General features: G+C 48.6%; 1 protein-coding gene across 1 annotated transcript in view; it reads right to left on the bottom strand.

Moving 5' to 3' along the window:
* The window catches only part of LOC117468663 (kinesin-like protein KIF20B), a 37422-nt gene that overhangs the window by 932 nt on the left and 13885 nt on the right, over positions 1 to 22605 (bottom strand). The window contains 25 exon segments of the mRNA XM_034112889.1: positions 441 to 562; positions 2146 to 2233; positions 3339 to 3395; positions 3676 to 3753; positions 3875 to 4185; positions 4343 to 4417; positions 5464 to 5609; positions 6494 to 6642; positions 6737 to 7105; positions 10302 to 10426; positions 13807 to 13868; positions 14241 to 14364; positions 14447 to 14467; positions 14470 to 14530; positions 14631 to 14773; positions 15070 to 15171; positions 15410 to 15511; positions 17021 to 17121; positions 17203 to 17306; positions 17902 to 18237; positions 19733 to 19807; positions 19809 to 19896; positions 20180 to 20252; positions 20255 to 20325; positions 20615 to 20686. Coding sequence (XP_033968780.1) covers positions 441 to 562; positions 2146 to 2233; positions 3339 to 3395; positions 3676 to 3753; positions 3875 to 4185; positions 4343 to 4417; positions 5464 to 5609; positions 6494 to 6642; positions 6737 to 7105; positions 10302 to 10426; positions 13807 to 13868; positions 14241 to 14364; positions 14447 to 14467; positions 14470 to 14530; positions 14631 to 14773; positions 15070 to 15171; positions 15410 to 15511; positions 17021 to 17121; positions 17203 to 17306; positions 17902 to 18237; positions 19733 to 19807; positions 19809 to 19896; positions 20180 to 20252; positions 20255 to 20325; positions 20615 to 20686 — 3055 coding nt within the window.

Genomic DNA, 22605 nt, shown 5'->3' on the forward strand with positions numbered 1-22605 from the left:
AGCTTTAAATGTTCGTCCTCTCTTTTAACGACACGATTAAATCACGATTATGTTTTAAGAGCCTGAAGGCACCACGGTGTAACTCTAGGGAACAGCAGTTAGCTCTGTTCCTCTGCTAACAGCTAACTGCAGCTAACTGCTAACAGCTAACGTCACATAGCTCTCTGATCTAAGTGAATGTAGAGTGTGAGCAGTGGCTTGTTGTCGTCAGGAGGAAGTCTTTGAGGGAAACCTGGATCATTTCTAATAAAGTGTGTTTTCTGGTTTCTTGCAGCTGCTCCTCTCTGTGCTTCACTTGATGCTAACGCTAACTATATCCAACAGTAGCTGCTGTTAGCTGGTGAGCAGTGGTGAGTTCTGACTCCTATTGAGATGGCTGTTATCTAATGTGCATATCATCTATGAAACATTAAGATGGCTGTTTATTGTTTCCTCCTCACTGCATCTGGGGAGTCCTGCAGCGTGGCGTCCATCTTGAACAGTTTCCTGCGTCCTCGTTTGGGTCTCTGCACCGCCTCTTTCTCCACAGAGTGACCGCTCACCAGCCCCATGATGCTCTTAGCTACACACACACACACACACACACACACACACACACACACACACACACAATGACAGGATGTATGATTACCTAGAACAGGAGTTCCCAAAGTGGGGGTCGCGAGATGATTACAACATTTAAATAAAATACAATTTTTATAATTTTGTAAGAATTATTATTAATAATAACGTGTGCAAAGACATTTTTCGGGGGCGGACTGGCCATCTGTATAATTTCCCCGCAGCGAGGCTCCCCCCGTTGATAATCCACTAGCTCAGTGTTTCTCAAACTTTTGCATACCAAGGACACTTCATCAAAAGAAAATCTCTATCTCACTCCTAACATCTAAATCTACTTCCAGCATGGATAAATGTTTATAAAATACATCCATTGTTTGTTCGATACGCTTCTTGAAATCCAAAAAACACAGATTACAAATCGCCAGAAAATGGTCCAAACACGTGGCAACATGTGTGACGAAGGTGTGGCGCTGGGCTATATCATGCAATCGAAAGTGAAACTTAAGCACGCTCCATTGCGGAGATATTCCTGCGAGCGTGCGGATACATTAATTAATTTATTCACTAGCTCAAGCCGGGGACCAGTGATTATTAACATTTTGAGAAAAAGTCAACATTTTGAGGAAAAAGTCATAATTTTGAAATTTTTGAGAAAAAGTTAAAAAAATTAGATTTTTGAGAAAAATTCAGAATTTTGAGAAAAAGTCAAACATTTTGATTTTGGTTGAAAGTCAACATTTTGAGATATTTGGGAAAAAAGTCAGAATTTTGAGGAAAAGGCAGAATTTTTAGATTTTGAGAAAAAGTCAGAATATTGAGAAAAACATGGATCCTGAGATTGAAGCTCAAGCTGGGGACCAGTGAGATCTTTCTAACAAAGATGAAGTCATAATTTTGAGGAAAAAGTCATAATTTTGAGATATTTGGGGAAAAAGTCAGAGATGAATCAAAGATGAAGTCATAATTTTGAGAAAAAGTCATAATTTTGAGAAAAAGTCATAATTTAGAAATGTTTGAGAAAAAGTCAAACATTTTAGATTTTAGAGAAAAAGGCAGATTTTTGATAAAAAGTCAGACTTTTGAGATTTTTGAGAAATTCAGAATTTTGAGAAAAAAGTCATAATTTTTGGGAAAAAGTCATAATTTTGAGAAAAAGTCAAAAATGTTGAGATATTTTTGAGGAAGAAGTCATAATTTTGAGGAAAAAGTCATAATTTTGAAATTTTTGAGAAAAAGTCATAATTTTGAAATTTTTGAGAAAAAGTCATAATTTTGAAATTTTTGAGAAAAATTCAGAATTTTTGAGAAAAATTCAGAATTTTTGAGAAAAATTCAGAATTTTTGAGAAAAATTCAGAATTTTGAGAAAAAGTCAGAATTTTTAGATTTTGGGAAAAAAGTCAGAATTTTTAGATTTTGAGAAAATGTCAGAATATTGAGAAAAAATACCAACAAATTATCTTTTTTAGTTTTGACTACTTCCATTCTTGAGACGATAATAAATACATGGATCCTGAGATTGAAGCTCAAGCTGGGGACCAGTGAGATCTTTCTAACAAAGATGAAGGGTGATATGAAACAGTACCTGTGCTGCCCAGGATGGAGGGAGAGCTGTGGATCAAATCTCCGATCTTCTGCAGAGCGCCGTCACACTTCTCCTTCACTGCAGAACTCTACACACACACACACCATTTATTGTACTTACACACAACATTAGGGTTGCACAATTTGGAAAAATGTCCCAAAGTTGGGTTTTTGACCCCTAACCCATCACAGACCCCTGCTTCCACTCCTACTGCTATTTATTTAATGTTTTACTTTCATGTTTGCCTTTCATGTTTGTTTGTTCACCATGTAAAGCGGCCTTGGCTCCCTTGAAAGGCGCTATGCAAGTTTCATCTATTACTATTATTAAAAAAGTATCTTATCTAAAAAAATAACTGATTGCAACTTTATGATTTGCTCTTAGAGATGTCACGCCCCTTAGCCTATCACAGACAAGGTGTTGGAGCGCTAGTGTTAAGTAGTGATGTCACGCCCCTTAGCCTATCACAGACAAGGTGTTGGAGCGCTAGTGTTAAGTAGTGATGTCACGCCCCTTAGCCTATCACAGACAAGGTGTTGGAGCGCTAGTGTTAAGTAGTGATGTCACGCCCCTTAGCCTATCACAGACAAGGTGTTGGAGCGCTAGTGTTAAGTAGTGATGTCACGCCCCTTAGCCTATCACAGACAAGGTGTTGGAGCGCTAGTGTTAAGTAGTGATGTCACGCCCCTTAGCCTATCACAGACAAGGTGTTGGAGCGCTAGTGTTAAGTAGTGATGTCACGCCCCTTAGCCTATCACAGACAAGGTGTTGGAGCACTAGTGTTAAGTAGTGATGTCACGCCCCTTAGCCTATCACAGACAAGGTGTTGGAGCGCTAGTGTTAAGTAGTGATGTCACGCCCCTTAGCCTATCACAGACAAGGTGTTGGAGCGCTAGTGTTAAGTAGTGATGTCACGCCCCTTAGCCTATCACAGACAAGGTGTTGGAGCGCTAGCCAAAAGGAGCGCAAGTGTTAAGTAGTGATGTCACGTCCCTTAGCCTATCACAGACAAGGTGTTGGAGCGCTAGTGTTAAGTAGTGATGTCACGCCCCTTAGCCTATCACAGACAAGGTGTTGGAGCGCTAGTGTTAAGTAGTGATGTCACGCCCCTTAGCCTATCACAGACAAGGTGTTGGAGCGCTAGTGTTAAGTAGTGATGTCACTGTGTTCTGGAAGTGATGCTTTTCTCTCACCTGTTTGTTGGTCCGGGTGTTTCCTCTGTTCCTCTTGTTTTCACTGGACACCAGGTTCTGAAACACACACACGTTAAAAACCAGGGAACGAACACACACACACGAACACACACGAACACACACACACACACACACACACACACACACACACACACACACACACACACACACACACACACACACACACACACACACCACACACACACACACACACACACCACACACACACACACACACACACACACACACCACACACACACACACACACACACACACACACACACACCACACACACACACACACCACACACACACACACACCACACACACACACACACCTCGCAGCTCTTCCTCTTCCTCCCGGTCGTCTTCTTCCTGTCGATCATGTTGGATCTCAGAGGAGACACACACACGTCCTGAAACACACGGTAAACTGTGATCAGTGTGATGGCGTCTCCTCCCAGCTGCAGTGACATCACCTTAACAGCTGTTATATCATTCAACTCCAACAGGACCAAAGATATAAGCCCTCCTCACCTGAGCGCCTCCTCTCTCCTCCTTCAGTCTCTGCAGTCTCTCCACCTCTCTCCTCACAGCATCAAACTCCCTCTCCTCCCTCTCCCTCCTCTCTTTCTCCTCCCTCTCCTCCCTCCTCTCCTTCAGCTTCTGCAGCTCCTCCTTCAGCTCCTGAACCACCGGCATCACCTCCTGCCTGTTCTCCTCCTCCTCCTCCTCCTCCTCCTCCTCCTCCCGGCTCTGCAGCTCCTCCTCCTCCTCCTCCTCCTCCCGGCTCTGCAGCTCCTCCTCCTCCTCCCGGCTCTGCAGCTCCTCCTTCAGTCGCTCCAGCTCTGATGAACAAACATCTACAGATTATATCTTTCATTTAAACTCCCTGAGCAGCTGATGGATGTTTAATAACTTGCTTTAGTGTACATTTTCTACTTTTGTTTATTTCTAGTCTTTTGAATTGAATTGTAAAATAAATGAATCAGATGAATAATAAACCTTTTCTGAGCGTCTCCGTCTCTCTACGGCACTCCTCCAGAAGCTTCTCCTTCTCCAGCGCCGCTCTGAGGAGTTCTGAAGAACAGAGTCATGTTTAAAGTGGACCTATCATGCTATATTTAAATGATATATTGTAGGGCCATACCTACATAAGGTATATTTATACGTTTCTGTTTTCAAAATACCAAACAGATCATGCATTTTAGCCATGCCTCATTTCGCTCTGTGCTGTTTGCTGTCTACGGGGCTGATTCTGCTGACCACGCCCCCCTGCAGGAGAGGGGAGACGTGCTCTGATCAGCTGCTGGGCTGTCAGAAGAGGGGGAGAAAAAAGAGATCTCCGTCCTCCGTGTTTTATTATATAGAGTCGTTATTCATTTGTTTTAAAGCTCAATAAATAACAAAGAAGATCCTTTGACCGGCACTTTTCTAATTTTGTCCTGAAGATTTAAACTTTAACGGACATCTTGACCGGCGAAAGAAACTGAAACTGAAACTCTGCCGCACGGTCCCCTCGTTCCTTGGAAGAGGCGGAGAGGTGGGTGTTTGTCATCTGCTGGTGGACTAACCGGAGAGAATTACAGTGCTTGCCTCGACGGGGAGGGATTGCATTGAATTAAAGCAGCGGGAGCAAACGCTTGCCTCGGGGAGGGAGAAAGAAAGCCACAGCGGAGAATAAACAGAAGGGTAACCATGGTAACTATGGGCGGGAAGTCTTCTTTGCTGCTTTTGTGGCAGACTACAGCGCCACTTACAGGCCTGGCATATGTACTACAGCGTCTCCAGCGCTTTAGAACGGCAATGGCCGTGGCTGTCTCCTCCTGATGGGTGGAGTTGGCCCAATAGCCGTAGCGCCACCGTCCTGACGTCAGGACAGTGTTCAAATCTGGATCAGTTTTGATCAGATCCGTTGCAGCCCCTTTTTTTAGAGATTTGGGTATGGAGGAAAATAGAGAGGGTTGTGTTTTCTGACACTTGGCGAGTTCCCTGGAACACCGGGGACACATATTCATGTAGAAAAGACGTACACAAGTGCATGATAGGTCCCCTTTAATATATATAAAGTCCTCCATGAGTCACAGGTCAGAGGCTCGTCTGATTGGCTGCTGCTTCCTCCTCACCTGCTCTCTCCTGCTCCTCCTCCTGTAGTCTCCCTCGCAGAGCTCCGCGCTCAGACTCCAGCTCCGCCCTGAGGCCCTGCAGCTGCTGGCTGAATGCTGCTCTCTGATTGGATAACTCCTCGCTGAGCTCAGCACACCTGTTCTCACTGAAGACACACAGGTACGTTATATCCAACTACACAGGAACAGGGTTTTTTAAGTATCCTGGTGTATATCAGTCATTTAAAGACAGTGCAGGTGTTCCTGCTGCCCTTTATTAAAGCTGGTATCTGTGTACCTGTACTCTTTAAAGCTGGTATCTGTGTACCTGTACTCTTTAAAGCTGGTATCTGTGTACCTGTACCTTTAAGCTGGTCTGGTACCTGTACTCTTTAAAGCTGGTATCTGTGTACCTGTACTCTTTAATGCTGGTATCTGTGTACCTGTACTCTTTAATGCTGGTATCTGTGTACCTGTACTCTTTAAAGCTGGTATCTGTGTACCTGTACTCTTTAAAGCTGGTATCTGTGTACCTGTACTCTTTAAAGCTGGTATCTGTGTACCTGTACTCTTTGGGTATCTGTGTACCTTACTCTTTAAAGCTGGTATCTGTGTACCTGTACTCTTTAAAGCTGGTATCTGTGTACCTGTACTCTTTAAAGCTGGTATCTGTGTACCTGTACTCTTTATTAAGCTTGGTTATCTGTGTACCTGTACTCTTTAAAGCTGGTATCTGTGTACCTGTACTCTTTAAAGCTGGTATCTGTGTACCTGTACTCTTTAAAGCTGGTATCTGTGTACCTGTACTCTTTATTAAAGCTGGTATCTGTGTACCTGTACTCTTTATTAAAGCTGGTATCTGTGTACCTGTACTCTTTAAAGCTGGTATCTGTGTACCCTGTACTCTTTATTAAAGCTGGTATCTGTGTACCTGTACTCTTTAAAGCTGGTATCTGTGTACCTGTACTCTTTAAAGCTGGTATCTGTGTACCTGTACTCTTTAAAGCTGGTATCTGTGTACCTGTACTCTTTAAAGCTGGTATCTGTGTACCTGTGGTCCAGGCGTCTCTGCAGCTGACTCGTCTCCTCTTGCAGATCTTGGATCAGTTGTGATTTCTCTGCTGATCTCTGCAGAGCCGCCTGACCCTCCTCCTTCAGATCCTGCAGCGCAGAGAGGAACCTCCTGCTGGGCTCCTCCTCCTGAGGGACACACAGGTGGAGGGTGAGGAGGGAGATGTATAAAAGGTAAACAAATTATGTCATATTTAATAATCAGTAATATCAATAAACAGACCTTGACTTCCTGTCTCAGACGTTCCACTTCCTGCGTCAGGCTGTTGTAGCTGACCGCCTTCTCCTCTGATTGGCTCTCCAGGTCCCGGAGGCGGGCCTTTGCAGTGTTGAGCTCCTCTGATTGGCTCTCCAGGTCCTGGAGGCGGGCCTTTGCAGTGTTGAGCTCCTCTGATTGGCTCTCCAGGTCCTGGAGGCGGGCCTTTGCAGTGTTGAGCTCCTCTGATTGGCTCTCCAGGTCCTGGAGGCAGGCCTTTGCAGTGTTGAGCTCCTCTGATTGGCTCTCCAGGTCCTGGAGGCGGGCCTTTGCAGTGTTGAGCTCCTCTGATTGGCTGTCAGTCTGCTCCTTGAGCTTGGTCTGGAGACTGGTCACCTGGAAGAGAAGTTTAAATAATTATTTTCTTATTTGACATTAGTCATTTTAAAACATCTCAACAAACCATCATACGCGTAATATAACGTTCTACATGTGCACCTGATGAAGTCCCCACTATCTTCCTGTATACAGTATATGTAGTACAGTGTATATCAGAGATGGAGTACTCGAGTCCTGGGGTGTTTCTCAATGGCGAGTACGCTTGCTTGGTAGCACATGTCTGCCGAGCATCTTGCTTCAGAAGCGAGGTCAAGAATACTTCCTGGCATTCGGAAAACAAAGAGTGGAACAGGCTAGCAAGTGTGCAGGTGTGCGTCATATGAGAGGCCCCGCCTCTTACATCTTCCGCCACAGATTTGGGGGAAATTGGTCCGTGCGCAAAGCATTGTGGGGATTTTTAAGACCGTGGAGTCTACTCATGTGCAGCCTCGATATTTCTCCAAACGGAGTACGCCGGGCTCGGTAGATTTCCAAGTATGCTGGAGATTGGAACAGTACTTCGGCGGCACTCGATGACGTAGCATGCTTGAAATAGTGGCTCTGAAGCAGCTTTACTCGACATTGAGAAACACCCCTTGACTTGGACTCGAGTCAGACTCCAGTGTCGATTTTCGTGACTCGACTCGGACTCGCGCACTGATTGACGCGACTTGGACTTGGACTCGTGAATTCTCGCGCACGATGACTTGGACTCACTCGACTTGTACATTGATGCTCCGACTCGGACTCGAGCAAGTTTTCTATGGAGTCTGATGTCCTCTATCCTGGCGTGTGCACCTGCGAGGGCGAGTCACGTACTGGGCCCCGCTATTCCAGTCTAAAGATGTCTAGAGACACACCCCGCATCGTGCTGTATGCTTTCACACATTCTGCTTCCACATTGGAAAAGAGCAGCAAAATGCTCTATGTGGAAACAATATTGAAGAGAAGGCTCCGTAACACATTACTCTAAACATCGAGTTCAGACATATAGGCTGAACACTATCATCAGAGTAACGTGATCTAATCAATACATAAAGATTCAGCCGATAACACGAAAGCACATGGCTACTTAGCATGCAGAGTGAGTCATGTTGCATGCTAAGTAGCCATGTGCTTTCTGGGGCTAAATCTTTATCAGTAAACCGATTTAAACCGGTAAAAGTTCCTTCAAAATAAGAGTCCCGATCTTATTACTATCAAAATAAAAGTGCAAAACGAAAACTTTACCATAGGAAAATATTGGCATACAAATATAATCACTTCTCTAAAAGGTAACTCATTTTAAACATAGTTTATTTATATATAATAATAATAATATTAATATTAGTAATAAGCTTTATATTTGTATAGCACCTATTACAAGACTTGTAGCCAAACTGGCTTCACAGCAGTTCAATAGACAGATTAGTATAACATGACAGGATAAAAGCAATGTAGAGGAGCAGCTACATTTCAACACATATATCCACGAAGATTAATACATGAAGACTTGGGACTCGGACTCGAACACAAGTAATGATGACTCGGACTCAACTCGGACACTCCTTGGTGACTCGGACTTGGACTCGGACTACGACTCTCCCTTGGTGACTCGGACTCGACTACGACTCTCCCTTGGTGACTCGGACTCGACTACGACTCTCCCTTGGTGACTCGGACTCGACTACGACTCTCCCTAGGTGACTCGGACTTGGACTCGGACTCGACTACGACTCTCCCTTGGTGACTCGGACTTGGACTCGACTACGACTCTCCCTAGGTGACTTGGACTCGGACTCGACTACGACTCTCCCTAGGTGACTCGGACTTGGACTCGGACTCGACTACGACTCTCCCTTGGTGACTCGGACTTGGACTCGACTACGACTCTCCCTAGGTGACTCGGACTTGGACTCGGACTCGACTACGACTCTCCCTTGGTGACTCGGACTTGGACTCGACTACAACTCTCCCTAGGTGACTCGGACTTGGACTCGGACTCGACTACGACTCTCCCTTGGTGACTCGGACTTGGACACGGACTCGACTACGACTCTCCCTAGGTGACTCGGACTTGGACACGGACTCGACTACGACTCTCCCTAGGTGACTCGGACTTGGACACGGACTCGGACTACGACTCTCCCTAGGTGACTCGGACTTGGACACGGACTCGGACTACGACTCTCCCTTGGTGACTCGGACTTGGACACGGACTCGACTACGACTCTCCCTAGGTGACTCGGACTTGGACTCGACTACGACTCTCCCTAGGTGACTCGGACTTGGACACGGACTCGACTACGACTCTCCCTAGGTGACTCGGACTTGGACTCGACTACGACTCTCCCTAGGTGACTCGGACTTGGACTCGACTACGACTCTCCCTTGGTGACTCGGACTTGGACTCGGACTCGACTAGGACTCTCCCTAGGTGACTCGGACTTGGACACGGACTCGACTACGACTCTCCCTAGGTGACTCGGACTTGGACTCGGACTCGACTACGACTCTCCCTAGGTGACTCGGACTACGACTCTCCCTAGGTGACTCGGACTTGGACACGGACTCGACTACGACTCTCCCTAGGTGACTCGGACTTGGACTCGACTACGACTCTCCCTAGGTGACTCGGACTTGGACTCGACTACGACTCTCCCTAGGTGACTCGGACTTGGACACGGACTCGACTACGACTCTCCCTTGGTGACTCGGACTTGGACTCGACTACGACTCTCCCTAGGTGACTCGGACTTGGACACGGACTCGACTACGACTCTCCCTAGGTGACACGGACTCGACTACGACTCTCCCTTGGTGACTCGGACTTGGACTCGGACTCGACTACGACTCTCCCTAGGTGACTCGGACTTGGACACGGACTCGACTACGACTCTCCCTAGGTGACTTGACTCGGACTCGACTACGACTCTCCTTGGTGACTCGGACTTGGACACGGACTCGACTACGACTCTCCCTTGGTGACTCGGACTTGGACTCGGACTCGACTACGACTCTCCCTAGGTGACTCGGACTTGGACACGGACTCGACTACGACTCTCCCTAGGTGACTCGGACTCGGACTCGACTACGACTCTCCCTTGGTGACTCGGACTTGGACTCGGACTCGAAGAGTGGTGACTCGAGAGTGACTTGGACTCGTGAATTGGTGACTTGACTACAACACTGGTGTATATACAGTATATGTAGTATATTATGTGTAAACCTGTACCTCCGTCTGCAGGTTGAAGATGCCGTTGATCAGAGCTTTGTTTTCCTTCTTCAGTCGGCCGCTCTCTCTCTGCTCCGCCTCCAGGGAGAAGAACACCGAGTCACAGTTAGCACATGAGTCCAGGTCTGCAGGAGAGGGAACATGTTACTAACACACACACAGCTCGCAGTTTACGCGCGTGCTCCACTAGCACTCCTGTGTGTGGTACAGTGCGTAGGTGCGTGTGGTACAGTGCGTAGGTGCGTGTGGTACAGTGCGTAGGTGTGTGCGTGTGGTACAGTGTGTAGGTGTGTGTGGTACAGTGTGTAGGTGTGTGCGTGTGGTACAGTGCGTAGGTGCGTGTGGTACAGTGTGTAGGTGTGTGCGTGTGGTACAGTGCGTAGGTGCGTGTGGTACAGTTGCGTAGGTGCGTGGGGTACAGTGGTGTAGGTGTGTGCGTGTGGTACAGTGTGTAGGTGCGTGTGGTACAGTGTGTAGGTGCGTGTGGTACAGTGCGTAGGTGCGTGTGGTACAGTGCGTAGGTGCGTGTGGTACAGTGCGTGTGGTACAGTGCGTGTGGTACAGTGCGTAGGTGCGTGTGGTACAGTGAGTAGGTGCGTGTGGTACAGTGCGTAGGTGTGTGCGTGTGGTACAGTGTGTAGGTGCGTGTGGTACAGTGCGTAGGTGCGTGTGGTACAGTGCGTAGGTGCGTGTGGTACAGTGCGTAGGTGCGTGTGGTACAGTGCGTGTGGTACAGTGCGTAGGTGCGTGTGGTACAGTGCGTAGGTGCGTGTGGTACAGTGCGTAGGTGCGTGTGGTACAGTGCGTGTGGTACAGTGCGTAGGTGCGTGTGGTACAGTGCGTGTGGTACAGTGCGTAGGTGCGTGTGGTACAGTGCGTAGGTGTGTGTCGTACAGTGCGTGTGGTACAGTGCGTAGGTGCGTGTGGTACAGTGCGTAGGTGCGTGTCGTACAGTGCCTAGGTGCGTGTCGTACAGTGCGTAGGTGCGTGTGGTACAGTGCGTGTGGTACAGTGCGTAGGTGCGTGTCGTACAGTGTGTAGGTGCGTGTGGTACAGTGTGTAGGTGCGTGTGGTACAGTGTGTAGGTGTGTGTGGTACAGTGTGTAGGTGCGTGTGGTACAGTGCGTAGGTGCGTGTCGTACAGTGCCTAGGTGCGTGTCGTACAGTGCGTAGGTGCGTGTGGTACAGTGCGTGTGGTACAGTGCGTAGGTGCGTGTCGTACAGTGTGTAGGTGCGTGTGGTACAGTGTGTAGGGTGCGTGTGGTACAGTGTGTAGGTGCGTGTGGTACAGTGTGTAGGTGCGTGTGGTACAGTGCGTGTTGTACAGTGTGTAGGTGCGTGTGGTACAGTGCGTGTGGTACAGTGTGTAGGTGCGTGTGGTACAGTGTGTAGGTGCGTGTGGTACAGGTGTGTAGGTGCGGGGGGTACAGTGCGTGTTGTACAGTGTGTAGGTGCGTGTGGTACAGTGCGTGTGGTACAGTGCGTAGGTGCGTGTGGTACAGTGCGTAGGTGCGTGTGGTACAGTGCGTAGGTGCGTGTGGTACAGTGCGTGTGGTACAGTGTGTAGGTGCGTGTGGTACAGTGCGTGTTGTACAGTGTGTAGGTGCGTGTGGTACAGTGCGCAGGTGCGTGTGGTACAGTGCGTAGGTGCGTGTGGTACAGTGCGTAGGTGCGTGTGGTACAGTGAGTAGGTGCGTGTGGTACAGTGAGTAGGTGCGTGTGGTACAGTGCGTGTGGTACAGTGTGTAAGGTGCGTGTGGTACAGTGCGTAGGTGCGTGTCGTACAGTGCGTAGGTGCGTGTCGTACAGTGCGTAGGTGCGTGTGGTAGCAGTGCGTGTGGTACAGTGCGTGTGGTACAGTGCGTAGGTGCGTGTCGTACAGTGCGTAGGTGCGTGGGTACAGTGCGTGTGGTACAGTGTGTAGGTGCGTGTGGTACAAGTGTGTAGGTGCGTGTGGTACAGTGTGTAGGTGCGTGTGGTACAGTGCGTGTGGTACAGTGTGTAGGTGCGTGTGGTACAGTGCGTAGGTGCGTGTGGTACAGTGCGTGTGGTACAGTGCGTAGGTGCGTGTGGTACAGTGTGTAGGTGCGTGTGGTACAGTGCGTGTTGTACAGTGTGTAGGTGCGGTGTGGGTACAGTGCTGTGTACAGTGCGTGTGCGTGTGTACAGTGCGTAGGTGGCGTGTGGTACAGTGCGTAGTGCGTGTGGTACAGTGCGTGTGGTAGCGTGCGTAGGTGCGTGTGGTACAGTGCGTAGGTGCGTGTGTACAGTGCGTGTGGTACAGTGCGTAGGTGCGTGTGGTACAGTGCGTGTTGTACAGTGTGTAGGTGCGTGTGGTACAGTGTGTGGGTGCGTGTGGTACAGTGTGTAGGTGCGTGTGGTACAGTGTGTAGGTGCGTGTGGTACAGTGCGTAGGTGCGTGTCGTACAGTGCGTAGGTGCGTGTGGTACAGTGTGTAGGTGTGTGTCGTACAGTGCGTAGGTGCGTGTGGTACAGTGCGTGTGGTACAGTGCGTAGGTGCGTGTGGTACAGTGCGTAGGTGCGTGTGGTACAGTGCGTGTTGTACAGTGTGTAGGTGCGTGTGGTACAGTGTGTAGGTGCGTGTGGTACAGTGTGTAGGTGCGTGTGGTACGTGGTACAGTGTGTAGGTGCGTGTGGTACAGTGCGTAGGTGCGTGTGGTACAGTGTGTAGGTGCGTGTGGTACAGTGCGTGTGGTACAGTGTGTAGGTGCGTGTGGTACAGTGCGTGTGGTACAGTGTGTAGGTGCGTGTGGTACAGTGTGTAGGTGCGTGTGGTACAGTGCGTGTGGTACAGTGCGTAGGTGCGTGTGGTACAGTGCGTGTGGTACAGTGTGTAGGTGCGTGTGGTACAGTGCGTAGGTGCGTGTGGTACAGTGCGTGTGGTACAGTGTGTAGGTGCGTGTGGTACAGTGTGTAGGTGCGTGTGGTACAGTGTGTAGGTGCGTGTGTTACAGTGTGTAGGTGCGTGTGGTACAGTGCGTAGGTGCGTGTCGTACAGTGCGTAGGTGCGTGTGGTACAGTGTGTAGGTGCGTGGTGGTACAGTGCGTAGGTGCGTGTGGTACAGTGCGTGTGGTACAGTTGCGTAGGTGCGTGTGGTACAAGGTGCGTGTGGGTACAGTGTGTAGGTGCGTGTGGTAGTGTGTAGGTGCGTGTGGTACAGTGCGTAGGTGCGTGTGGTGCAGTGCGTAGGTGCGTGTGGTACAGTGTGTAGGTGCGTGTGGTTACAGTGCGTAGGTGCGTGGGTCGTACAGTGCGTAGTTGCGTGTGGTACAGTGCCGTGTGTACAGTGCTAGGGTGCGTGTCGTACAGTGTGTAGGTGGCGGGTCGTACAGTGCGTGTCGTACAGTGCGTAGGTGCGTGTCGTACAGTGTGTAGGGTGCTCCTATTGGGGCAGCGCTCCAACACATTGTATGTGAAAAGGCTAAGGGGCGGGACTTCTCTAAGGGGTTGACCAATCACGACAGAGCCCTGCTCATTTCGTACCTGTGGAGCTTCCTGCAACCTTCTGCTGCAGGAGGATCTGCTCCTTCTTCATCTCCTGCAGCCTCCTCCCCCTCCTCTTCATCTCTTGCAGCTCCTCCCTCCCCGCATCTCTCTCCCCTCCTCCTCTCTTCATCTCCTGCAGCTCCTCCCTCCTCTTCATCTCTGCAGCTCCTCCTCCCCTCCTCTTCATCTCTTGCAGCTCTCCTCCCTCCTCTTCATCTCTTGCAGCTCCTCCTCCCTCCTCTCATCTCTTGCAGATCCTCCTCCTCCTCTTACATCTCTTGCAGCTCCTCCTCCCTCTCATCTCCTGCAGCTCCTCCTCCCTCCTCTTCATCTCTTGCAGCTCCTCCTCCCTCCTCTTCATCTCTTGCAGCTCCTCCTCCCTCCTCTTCATCTCTTGCAGCTCCTCCTCCCTCCTCTTCAGCTCCTGCAGCTCCTCCTCCCTCCTCTTCAGCTCCTCCTCCTCCTCCCTCCCTCTCCTCCTCTCTCTCAGCTCCCTGATGGTTTCCTCTTGTCTCTCGTTCTCCTCTTGGAGCCGCCAGATCTCCTCCTCCAGCACTGAGGAAGAGGAGGAGCATTTATAAAAAACATTACAAAAAACATAAATAATAAATGCTGCAGAGCATCTTCCTCCTCTCACCTCTCTTCTTCGCTGGTTCCCCTCCTCCTCCTCTTCCTCTCGCTGGCGTTTCCTCCTCTGCTCCTCCTCCACCATCAGAGCTCTCTGAGGGAACATTCAGAGCATCATCGGAGCTCTGAGGAACATTCAGAGCATCATCAGAGCTCTGAGGAACATTCAGAGCATCATCAGAGCTCTGAGGAACATTCAGAGCATCATCAGAGCTCTGAGGAACATTCAGAGCATCATCAGAGCTCTGAGGAACATTCAGAACACCATCAGAGCTCTGAGGAACATTCAGAGCATCATCAGAGCTCTGAGGAACATTCAGAGCATCATCAGAGCTCTCTGAGGAACATTCAGAACATCATCAGAGCTCTGAGGAACATTCAGAACATCATCAGAGCTCTGAGGAACATTCAGAGCATCATCAGAGCTCTGAGGAACATTCAGAGCATCATCAGAGCTCTGAGGAACATTCAGAGCATCATCAGAGCTCTCTGAGGAACATTCAGAACACCATCAGAGCTCTGAGGAACATTCAGAACACCATCAGAGCTCTCTGAGGAACATTCAGAGCATCATCAGAGCTCTGAGGAACATTCAGAGCATCATCAGAGCTCTCTGAGGAACATTCAGAACACCATCAGAGCTCTGAGGAACATTCAGAGCATCATCAGAGCTCTGAGGAACATTCAGAGCATCATCAGAGCTCTGAGGAACATTCAGAGCATCATCAGAGCTCTCTGAGGAACATTCAGAACACCATCAGAGCTCTGAGGAACATTCAGAACACCATCAGAGCTCTCTGAGGAACATTCAGAGCATCATCAGAGCTCTGAGGAACATTCAGAGCATCATCAGAGCTCTCTGAGGAACATTCAGAACACCATCAGAGCTCTGAGGAACATTCAGAACACCATCAGAGCTCTCTGAGGAACATTCAGAACACCATCAGAGCTCTCTGAGGAACATTCAGAGCACCATCAGAGCTCTGAGGAACATTCAGAGCATCATCAGAGCTCTGAGGAACATTCAGAACACCATCAGAGCTCTGAGGAACATTCAGAGCATCATCAGAGCTCTCTGAGGAACATTCAGAGCATCATCAGAGCTCTGAGGAACATTCAGAACACCATCAGAGCTCTCTGAGGAACATTCAGAGCACCATCAGAGCTCTCTGAGGAACATTCAGAACACCATCAGAGCTCTCTGAGGAACATTCAGAGCATCATCAGAGCTCTCTGAGGAACATTCAGAGCATCATCAGAGCTCTCTGAGGAACATTCAGAGCATCATCAGAGCTCTGAGGAACATTCAGAACACCATCAGAGCTCTCTGAGGAACATTCAGAGCATCATCAGAGCTCTGAGGAACATTCAGAACACCATCAGAGCTCTCTGAGGAACATTCAGAACACCATCAGAGCTCTGAGGAACATTCAGAACACCATCAGAGCACCATCAGAGCTCTCTGAGGAACATTCAGAACACCATCAGAGCTCTCTGAGGAACATTCAGAACACCATCAGAGCTCTCTGAGGAACATTCAGAACACCACTCGAGTCCCGAGTCTTAACCAGTCCTCATGAATCCCGAGTCTTACCAGTCCTAACGAGTCCCGAGTCTTAACCAGTCCTAACGAGTCCCGAGTCTTAACCAGTCCTAACGAGTCCCGAGTCTTAACCAGTCCTAACGAGTCCCGAGTCTTAACCAGTCCTAACGAATCCCGAGTCTTAACCAGGTCCTAAACGAGTCCCGAGTCTCAACCAGTCCCCAGTCTTAACGAATCCCAAGTCTTAACCAGCTCTTAACGAATCCCAGTCTTAACCAGTCCTTAACGAATCCCGAGTCTTAACGAATCCCGAGTCTTAACGAATCCCGGAGTCTTAACCAGTCCTAACGAGTCCCGAGTCTTAACCAATCCTAACGAGTCCAGAGTCTTAACCAGTCCTAACGAGTCCCGAGTCTTAACCAGTCCTAACGAATCCCGAGTCTTAACCAGTCCTAACGAGTCCCGAGTCTCAACCAGTCCCCAGTCTTAACGAATCCCAAGTCTTAACCAGTCTTAACGAATCCCAAGTCTTAACCAGTCTTAACGAATCCCGAGTCTTAACGAATCCCAAGTCTTAACCAGTCCTAACGAGTCCCGAGTCTTAACGAATCCCAAGTCCTTAACCAGTCCTAACGAGTCCCGAGTCTTAACGACCAAGTCTTACCATCTTACGAATCCCGAGTCTTAACCGAATCCCGAGTCTTAACGAATCCCGAGTCTTAACCAGTCCTAACGAGTCCCGAGTCTCAACCAGTCCCCCAGTCTTAACGAATCCCAAGTCTTAACCAGTCTTAACGAATCCCAAGTCTTAACCAGTCTTAACGAATCCCGAGTCTTAACGAGTCCCGAGTCTTAACCAGTCCTAACGAGTCCCGAGTCTCAACCAGTCCCCAGTCTTAACGAATCCCAAGTCTTAACCAGTCTTAACGAATCCCAAGTCTTAACCAGTCTTAACGAATCCCGAGTCTTAACGAATCCCAAGTCTTAACCAGTCCTAACGAGTCCCGAGTCTTAACGATAGATTCATTGGAGTTTCCTCACCTTTTGTCGGCGCTGACGGTTTACTGACGAGCTTCTTCAGGATCTCCACCCTCTTGTCCGCTCGCTCCTCCAGCAGCTCCTTTTCCTTCTCCAGTCGCTCGCTGACACACACACACACCTCATTATACCCTGACACAGACAGGTGCAGACTGCAGGTGTTTCTGGTCACATGACCTCCTTACCTGTAGTCCTTCTTCATCGTGTTATAGAGCTCCATGAACTCAGAGCTGACCTCCTCTCTGATCCGAGCCTCGAGGAGGAAACGCAGCGCCGCCTCGCTGTCACCCTGACACACACACACACACACACACACACATTATTATTATACACACACACATTATTATACACACACACATTATACACACACACACACACACACACAAACATACCACACACATATTAAACACACACACATAACCCACACACACAACACACACACACACACACACACCACACACACACACACAACACACACACACACACCCCACACACACACACACACCACACACCCCCACCACACACACACACACACCAACACACACACACACACACACACCCACACACACACACACATTGCCATGAGTCAACCAGCACACCAAGTAAACAGACACACACATATTATACACACACACACACACACATCATTGTTGGAGGAGCCGGGGTCTTCAGACTGTAGCTGCCGTGCGTTTGATGATTAAAAGTTACTTTATTTTAATTCTATTTTGTATTTATTTTCACCTCGTCCTGTTTTTAACTCCGACCTGTTGCTGCGATCAACGGCTGAGTTTCACCAAGAGGATCAATAACGTTCATCTGATCTGAAACCTGAACAGTCAGAACCAGCTTTACAACCAGGTACAAAAAAATAAAGCAGTATTTACATTGGAATAGAATATGGTCCCGCCCCCCTCCTCTTCCTCTGCTTCGGCCTCCAGCACGGTTCCCTCCATGGGACTCTCCTCCTCTTCCTCGTCTTCGGCCTCCAGCACGGTTCCCTCCATGGGACTCTCCTCCTCTTCCTCCTCTTCTTCTTCCTCCTCGTCTTCCTCCTCTCCCCCGTCCTCCATCACGTCCTCCAGACTCGTCTCCCAGGCCACCATTGAGCTCTTCCTCTTCGTCCTGCGCTGCTCCGCCTCATCCATGATCAGAGACACTTCCAGAGCCGACCTGTGGGGGGCGCCGTCCACCGGCAGCGGCCTGGAGCTCAGCAGCACCACCTGTAGAGAGAGAGGAGGGTGTTCAACACGAGCCCCCAGGAAGTGCGCCGGACTGAGGAAAATATTCGTTGTTGCCAAATGGCGGTACTACACTTCCGTATCAGTCGCTGGGCCCAGAAACACTTTCTCCCATTGACTAACATGGGGAAAGAGACGTCTGTAAATCGTTGGATTTTTTTTTTTAAACTAAATAAACTACCCAGTATGAACACTTGTATAGCCCTTATTAAAAACATTCGTTCCTCAAGTTGTAAAAATGTGCTAATAACGTTATTCTGAGAGTTATTTCCCTCTGCATTATGAACGCGGATCTAACCCACGGGACCGCGCCGCCCGGCAAGTTTGTCTTCATGCGCCAATGAGCAACTCTCAAAGGAATTAATGAGGCCCCGCCTCCCACGCTGTATCCAGTTCTTATTATACATCCATGGTTTAACAGTCTGATGGCCTGTGGGAGGAAACTGTCTCTGGTGCTTTTAGTCCTGAGGGTTTCCTACCAGAGAAACAACTAAAGGCCCTGACACACCAGACTGACACCAAAGAACACGTCCGACGGACACGACTGTTGTGTCGCCTCACGTCTCTGCGTCTTGGCCAAACAGTCGCACTGGAACACACCGCAAAGACTTCAGCCGACGGCCAAGAAGCACGTACGCACTGCGCATGTGGCAATACCTCTCCTTACCAGCAGGCGGCGGTAGTGTGTATTCGTCATTCAAAAGAGGCAACCAGAAGACAGACTGCGTGATATATACAAACAACAAATAGCTCCATGCTACAGCTCGAGCCAAGCAGCACAGAGATGAGCCAAGGTGTTAACAGGATCGGTGCAGAGCCTTTTCAGTGGGGCAAGATATAGCACATATAGCCTCTCCTGCTATTTGGGTTTATTCTTTTAATCACACAGCGTTAAGATGAAATAAAAATGTGCCTACATAACTGTCAGTTGCAGCCGTAGCATTATTATTGGTCTATCATTTACTTAAGTACTGTACTGCTCCACTCCCATTCAGGCAAATAGTGTTTCGCTAAGCTGAACAGCCAATCAGAGTGATTTCTTTTGCCGACAGCCTCCGCAGGCTCCGCGGCCGAAAAGACACGACGGGGCGGGACACACCAATCTGAGTAGGGCGACAGGACGCTCATCGAAGGCCAGACATCTATCGACAGCCATGATAAGACCTGAAACATCGGACCCCTGGGAGTTCAGATATGTCTACTTTCTGGTTTAAACTTTCTCAGATTTCTCAATTTGTACAGAAATGTAAGTTTTCTCCAAATTAGCTTTTTTCAGAATTTTCTAAAATGTGGACTTTTTTCAGATCTTTCTCCAAATGTGACTTTTTCAATTTTTTAAAACTTTTTTCAAAATGTTCACCTTTCCTTATTTTTTTTAAGTTTTAACCGTACTCGGAATTTTACTTTTTTTCCTTTCAAAATGCTGACTTTTTGTTTTGATCTTATAACATCATCTAGAAATGAGTTGATATCTGACCTTTGGGCGAGAGCGGAGAACTTGGAGGACGTTCAGCGTCTCGTCGAAACACGCAGAGTTCCTGCTGATGTTCACCCACCATGGAGACGCGTCCGGCACCACAGAAGAAGAACTGCAGGAAGTGAGTCAGCTTCGACTCCCTGAAGGGAACGTGGTGCTGGATCCTGAAACAAATACACCAGTTCATCATTACTCTCATCAATTACTGTGAGTGTGTGTGGTGTGTGGTGTGTACTTGGCGTGCTGGTTGACCCTCATGGCGCTGTGTGTGTGTGTGTGTGTGTGTGGTGTGCTGGTTGACCCTCATGGCGCTGTGTGTGTGTGTGTGTGTGTGGTGTGTACTTGGCATGCTGGTTGACCCTCATGGCGCTGTGTGTGTGTGTGTGTGTGTGTGGTGTGCTGGTTGACCCTCATGGCGCTGTGTGTGTGTGTGTGTGTGGTGTGTACTTGGCGTGCTGGTTGACCCTCATGGCGCTGATGCATTTCCCCAGCGTGAGCAGAGAGGTGTTGATGTTTCCGCCTCCTTCAGACGCTCCCCGCTGTTCTGAGTCCGGGAGCAACGCTCAGAGCCGGCCAGGTCACACAGAGACAGCCTGAAACACACAGATATATATTATTAATAATATACACAGAGATACATTGTTTTCTGTGCTTTATACTGATGTCCTGAACAAAAGCACGCTCGCTCGCTCGCTCGCTCGCTCGCTCACTCACTCACTCACTCACTCACTCACTCACTCACTCACTCACCACTCACTCACTCACTCACTCACTCACTCACTCACTCACTCACTCACTCCACTCTCTCACTCTCTCACTCTCTCACTCTCTCACTCTCTCACTCACTCACATGAATCCTTTAATCTGTTAATGTTTTCTTACTCGCTGATCCCGAGGATTCTGGGAACGCCGGCGTCTTCGATGCGCAGGATTCTGATGGAGAAGATGCTGTGGCTGCAGGACGACACACAACACCTGGTTATTATTAACGTGACGGCCACACATTGATTTCAGGTGTTTTCTCTAAACTGCAGTGGCAGGGGAAAAGGCATGTTGATTATCATGAACTATGATACCTGTATAATATCCTCGCAACTGCAGTTCTTAATGTCCTGTTCTGTTCGGTGTGAGGGTGGGGGTCTTTAAGCCTCATCTCCATATTCACCTGTCGCAGCGCGCCGGGGCCTTTTTAGTGGGCGCGTCAACGGGATGCCAGGGGTTGGTTCTCACGGGAGGAGGAAGTGTGTGTGAGTGTGGCGAATGCGGGTATTTAAGTTTTCCTCAGCATGTGTTTCTGTACGTTAAAATGCAACGGGGAAAATAACTGAATGTGGATATTGCATCGATCCGACCAAGAAGCACGTCTCCGCGGAGAGGACGCGCACAGAGAGGGTGAGATCCTTTGTGCCACGCCGATCATCGAGTTAGGGATTAGAGCCTAAATAGGCCTACAAACATTTCCGGTGTTTGGCTGCCGACGGGCGCAGGAGCAAGTTTGTTTTGTCAATGAACTATAGCGGCCTGGGTTAGGCCGGAAAGACCATTTCGGTTTATCGCCGAGCGGACTCTTTGTTGAGTTTTGAGAATATAATTGAATAACGTATAAAACCTGTCTTTGTTTACGTCGTGAAGTGTGCATCTAGGCTGAAGTGTGCATCTAGGCTGAAGTGTGCATATAGGCTGAAGTGTGCATATAGGCTGAAGTGTGCATATAGGCTGAAGTGTGCATATAGGCTGAAGTGCATATAGGCTGAAGTGCATATAGGCTGAAGTGTGCATATAGGCTGAAGTGCATATAGGCTGAAGTGCATATAGGCTGAAGTGTGCATATAGGCTGAAGTGCATATAGGCTGAAGTGCATATAGGCTGAAGTGCATATAGGCTGAAGTGCATATAGGCTGAGAGTGCATATAGGCTGAAGTGCATATAGGCTGAAGTGCATATAGGCTGAAGTGCATATAGGCTGAAGTGCATATAGGCTGAAGTGCATATAGGCTGAAGTGCATATAGGCTGAAGTGTGCATATAGGCTGAAGTGCATATAGGCTGAAGTGCATATAGGCTGAAGTGCATATAGGCTGAAGTGCATATAGGCTGAGGTGTGCATATAGGCTGAAGTGTGCATCTAGGCTGAAGTGTGCATCTAGGCTGAAGTGTGCATCTAGGCTGAAGGTGCATATAGGCCTGAAGTGTGCATATAGGCTGAAGTGTGCATTAGGCTGAAGTGTGATCTAGGCTGAAGTGTGCATATAGGCTGAGTGTGCATATAGGCTGAAGTGCATATAGGCTTGAAGTGCATATAGGCTGAAGTGCATATAGGCTGAAGTGCATATATAGGCTGAAGTGCATATAGGCTGAAGTGCATATAGGCTGAAGTGCATATAGGCTGAAGTGTGCATATAGGCTGAAGTGCATATAGGCTGAAGTGCATATAGGCTGAAGTGCATATAGGCTGAAGTGTGCATATAGGCTGAAGTGCATATAGGCTGAAGTGCATATAGGCTGAAGTGTGCATATAGGCTGAAGTGTGCATATAGGCTGAAGTGTGCATATAGGCTGAAGTGCATATAGGCTGAAGTGTGCATATAGGCTGAAGTGCATATAGGCTGAAGTGCATATAGGCTGAAGTGTGCATATAGGCTGAAGTGTGCATATAGGCTGAAGTGTGCATATAGGCTGAAGTGCATATAGGCTGAAGTGCATATAGGCTGAAGTGCATATAGGCTGAAGTGTGCATATAGGCTGAAGTGTGCATATAGGCTGAAGTGTGCATATAGGCTGAAGTGCATATAGGCTGAAGTGTGCATATAGGCTGAAGTGTGCATATAGGAGTGCATATAGGCTGAAGTGTGCATATAGGCTGGAAGTGTGCAT

The sequence above is a fragment of the Trematomus bernacchii genome, unplaced genomic scaffold (genome assembly GCF_902827165.1).
Source record: "Trematomus bernacchii unplaced genomic scaffold, fTreBer1.1, whole genome shotgun sequence".
In the NCBI taxonomy this organism is placed as follows: Eukaryota; Metazoa; Chordata; class Actinopteri; order Perciformes; family Nototheniidae; genus Trematomus; species Trematomus bernacchii.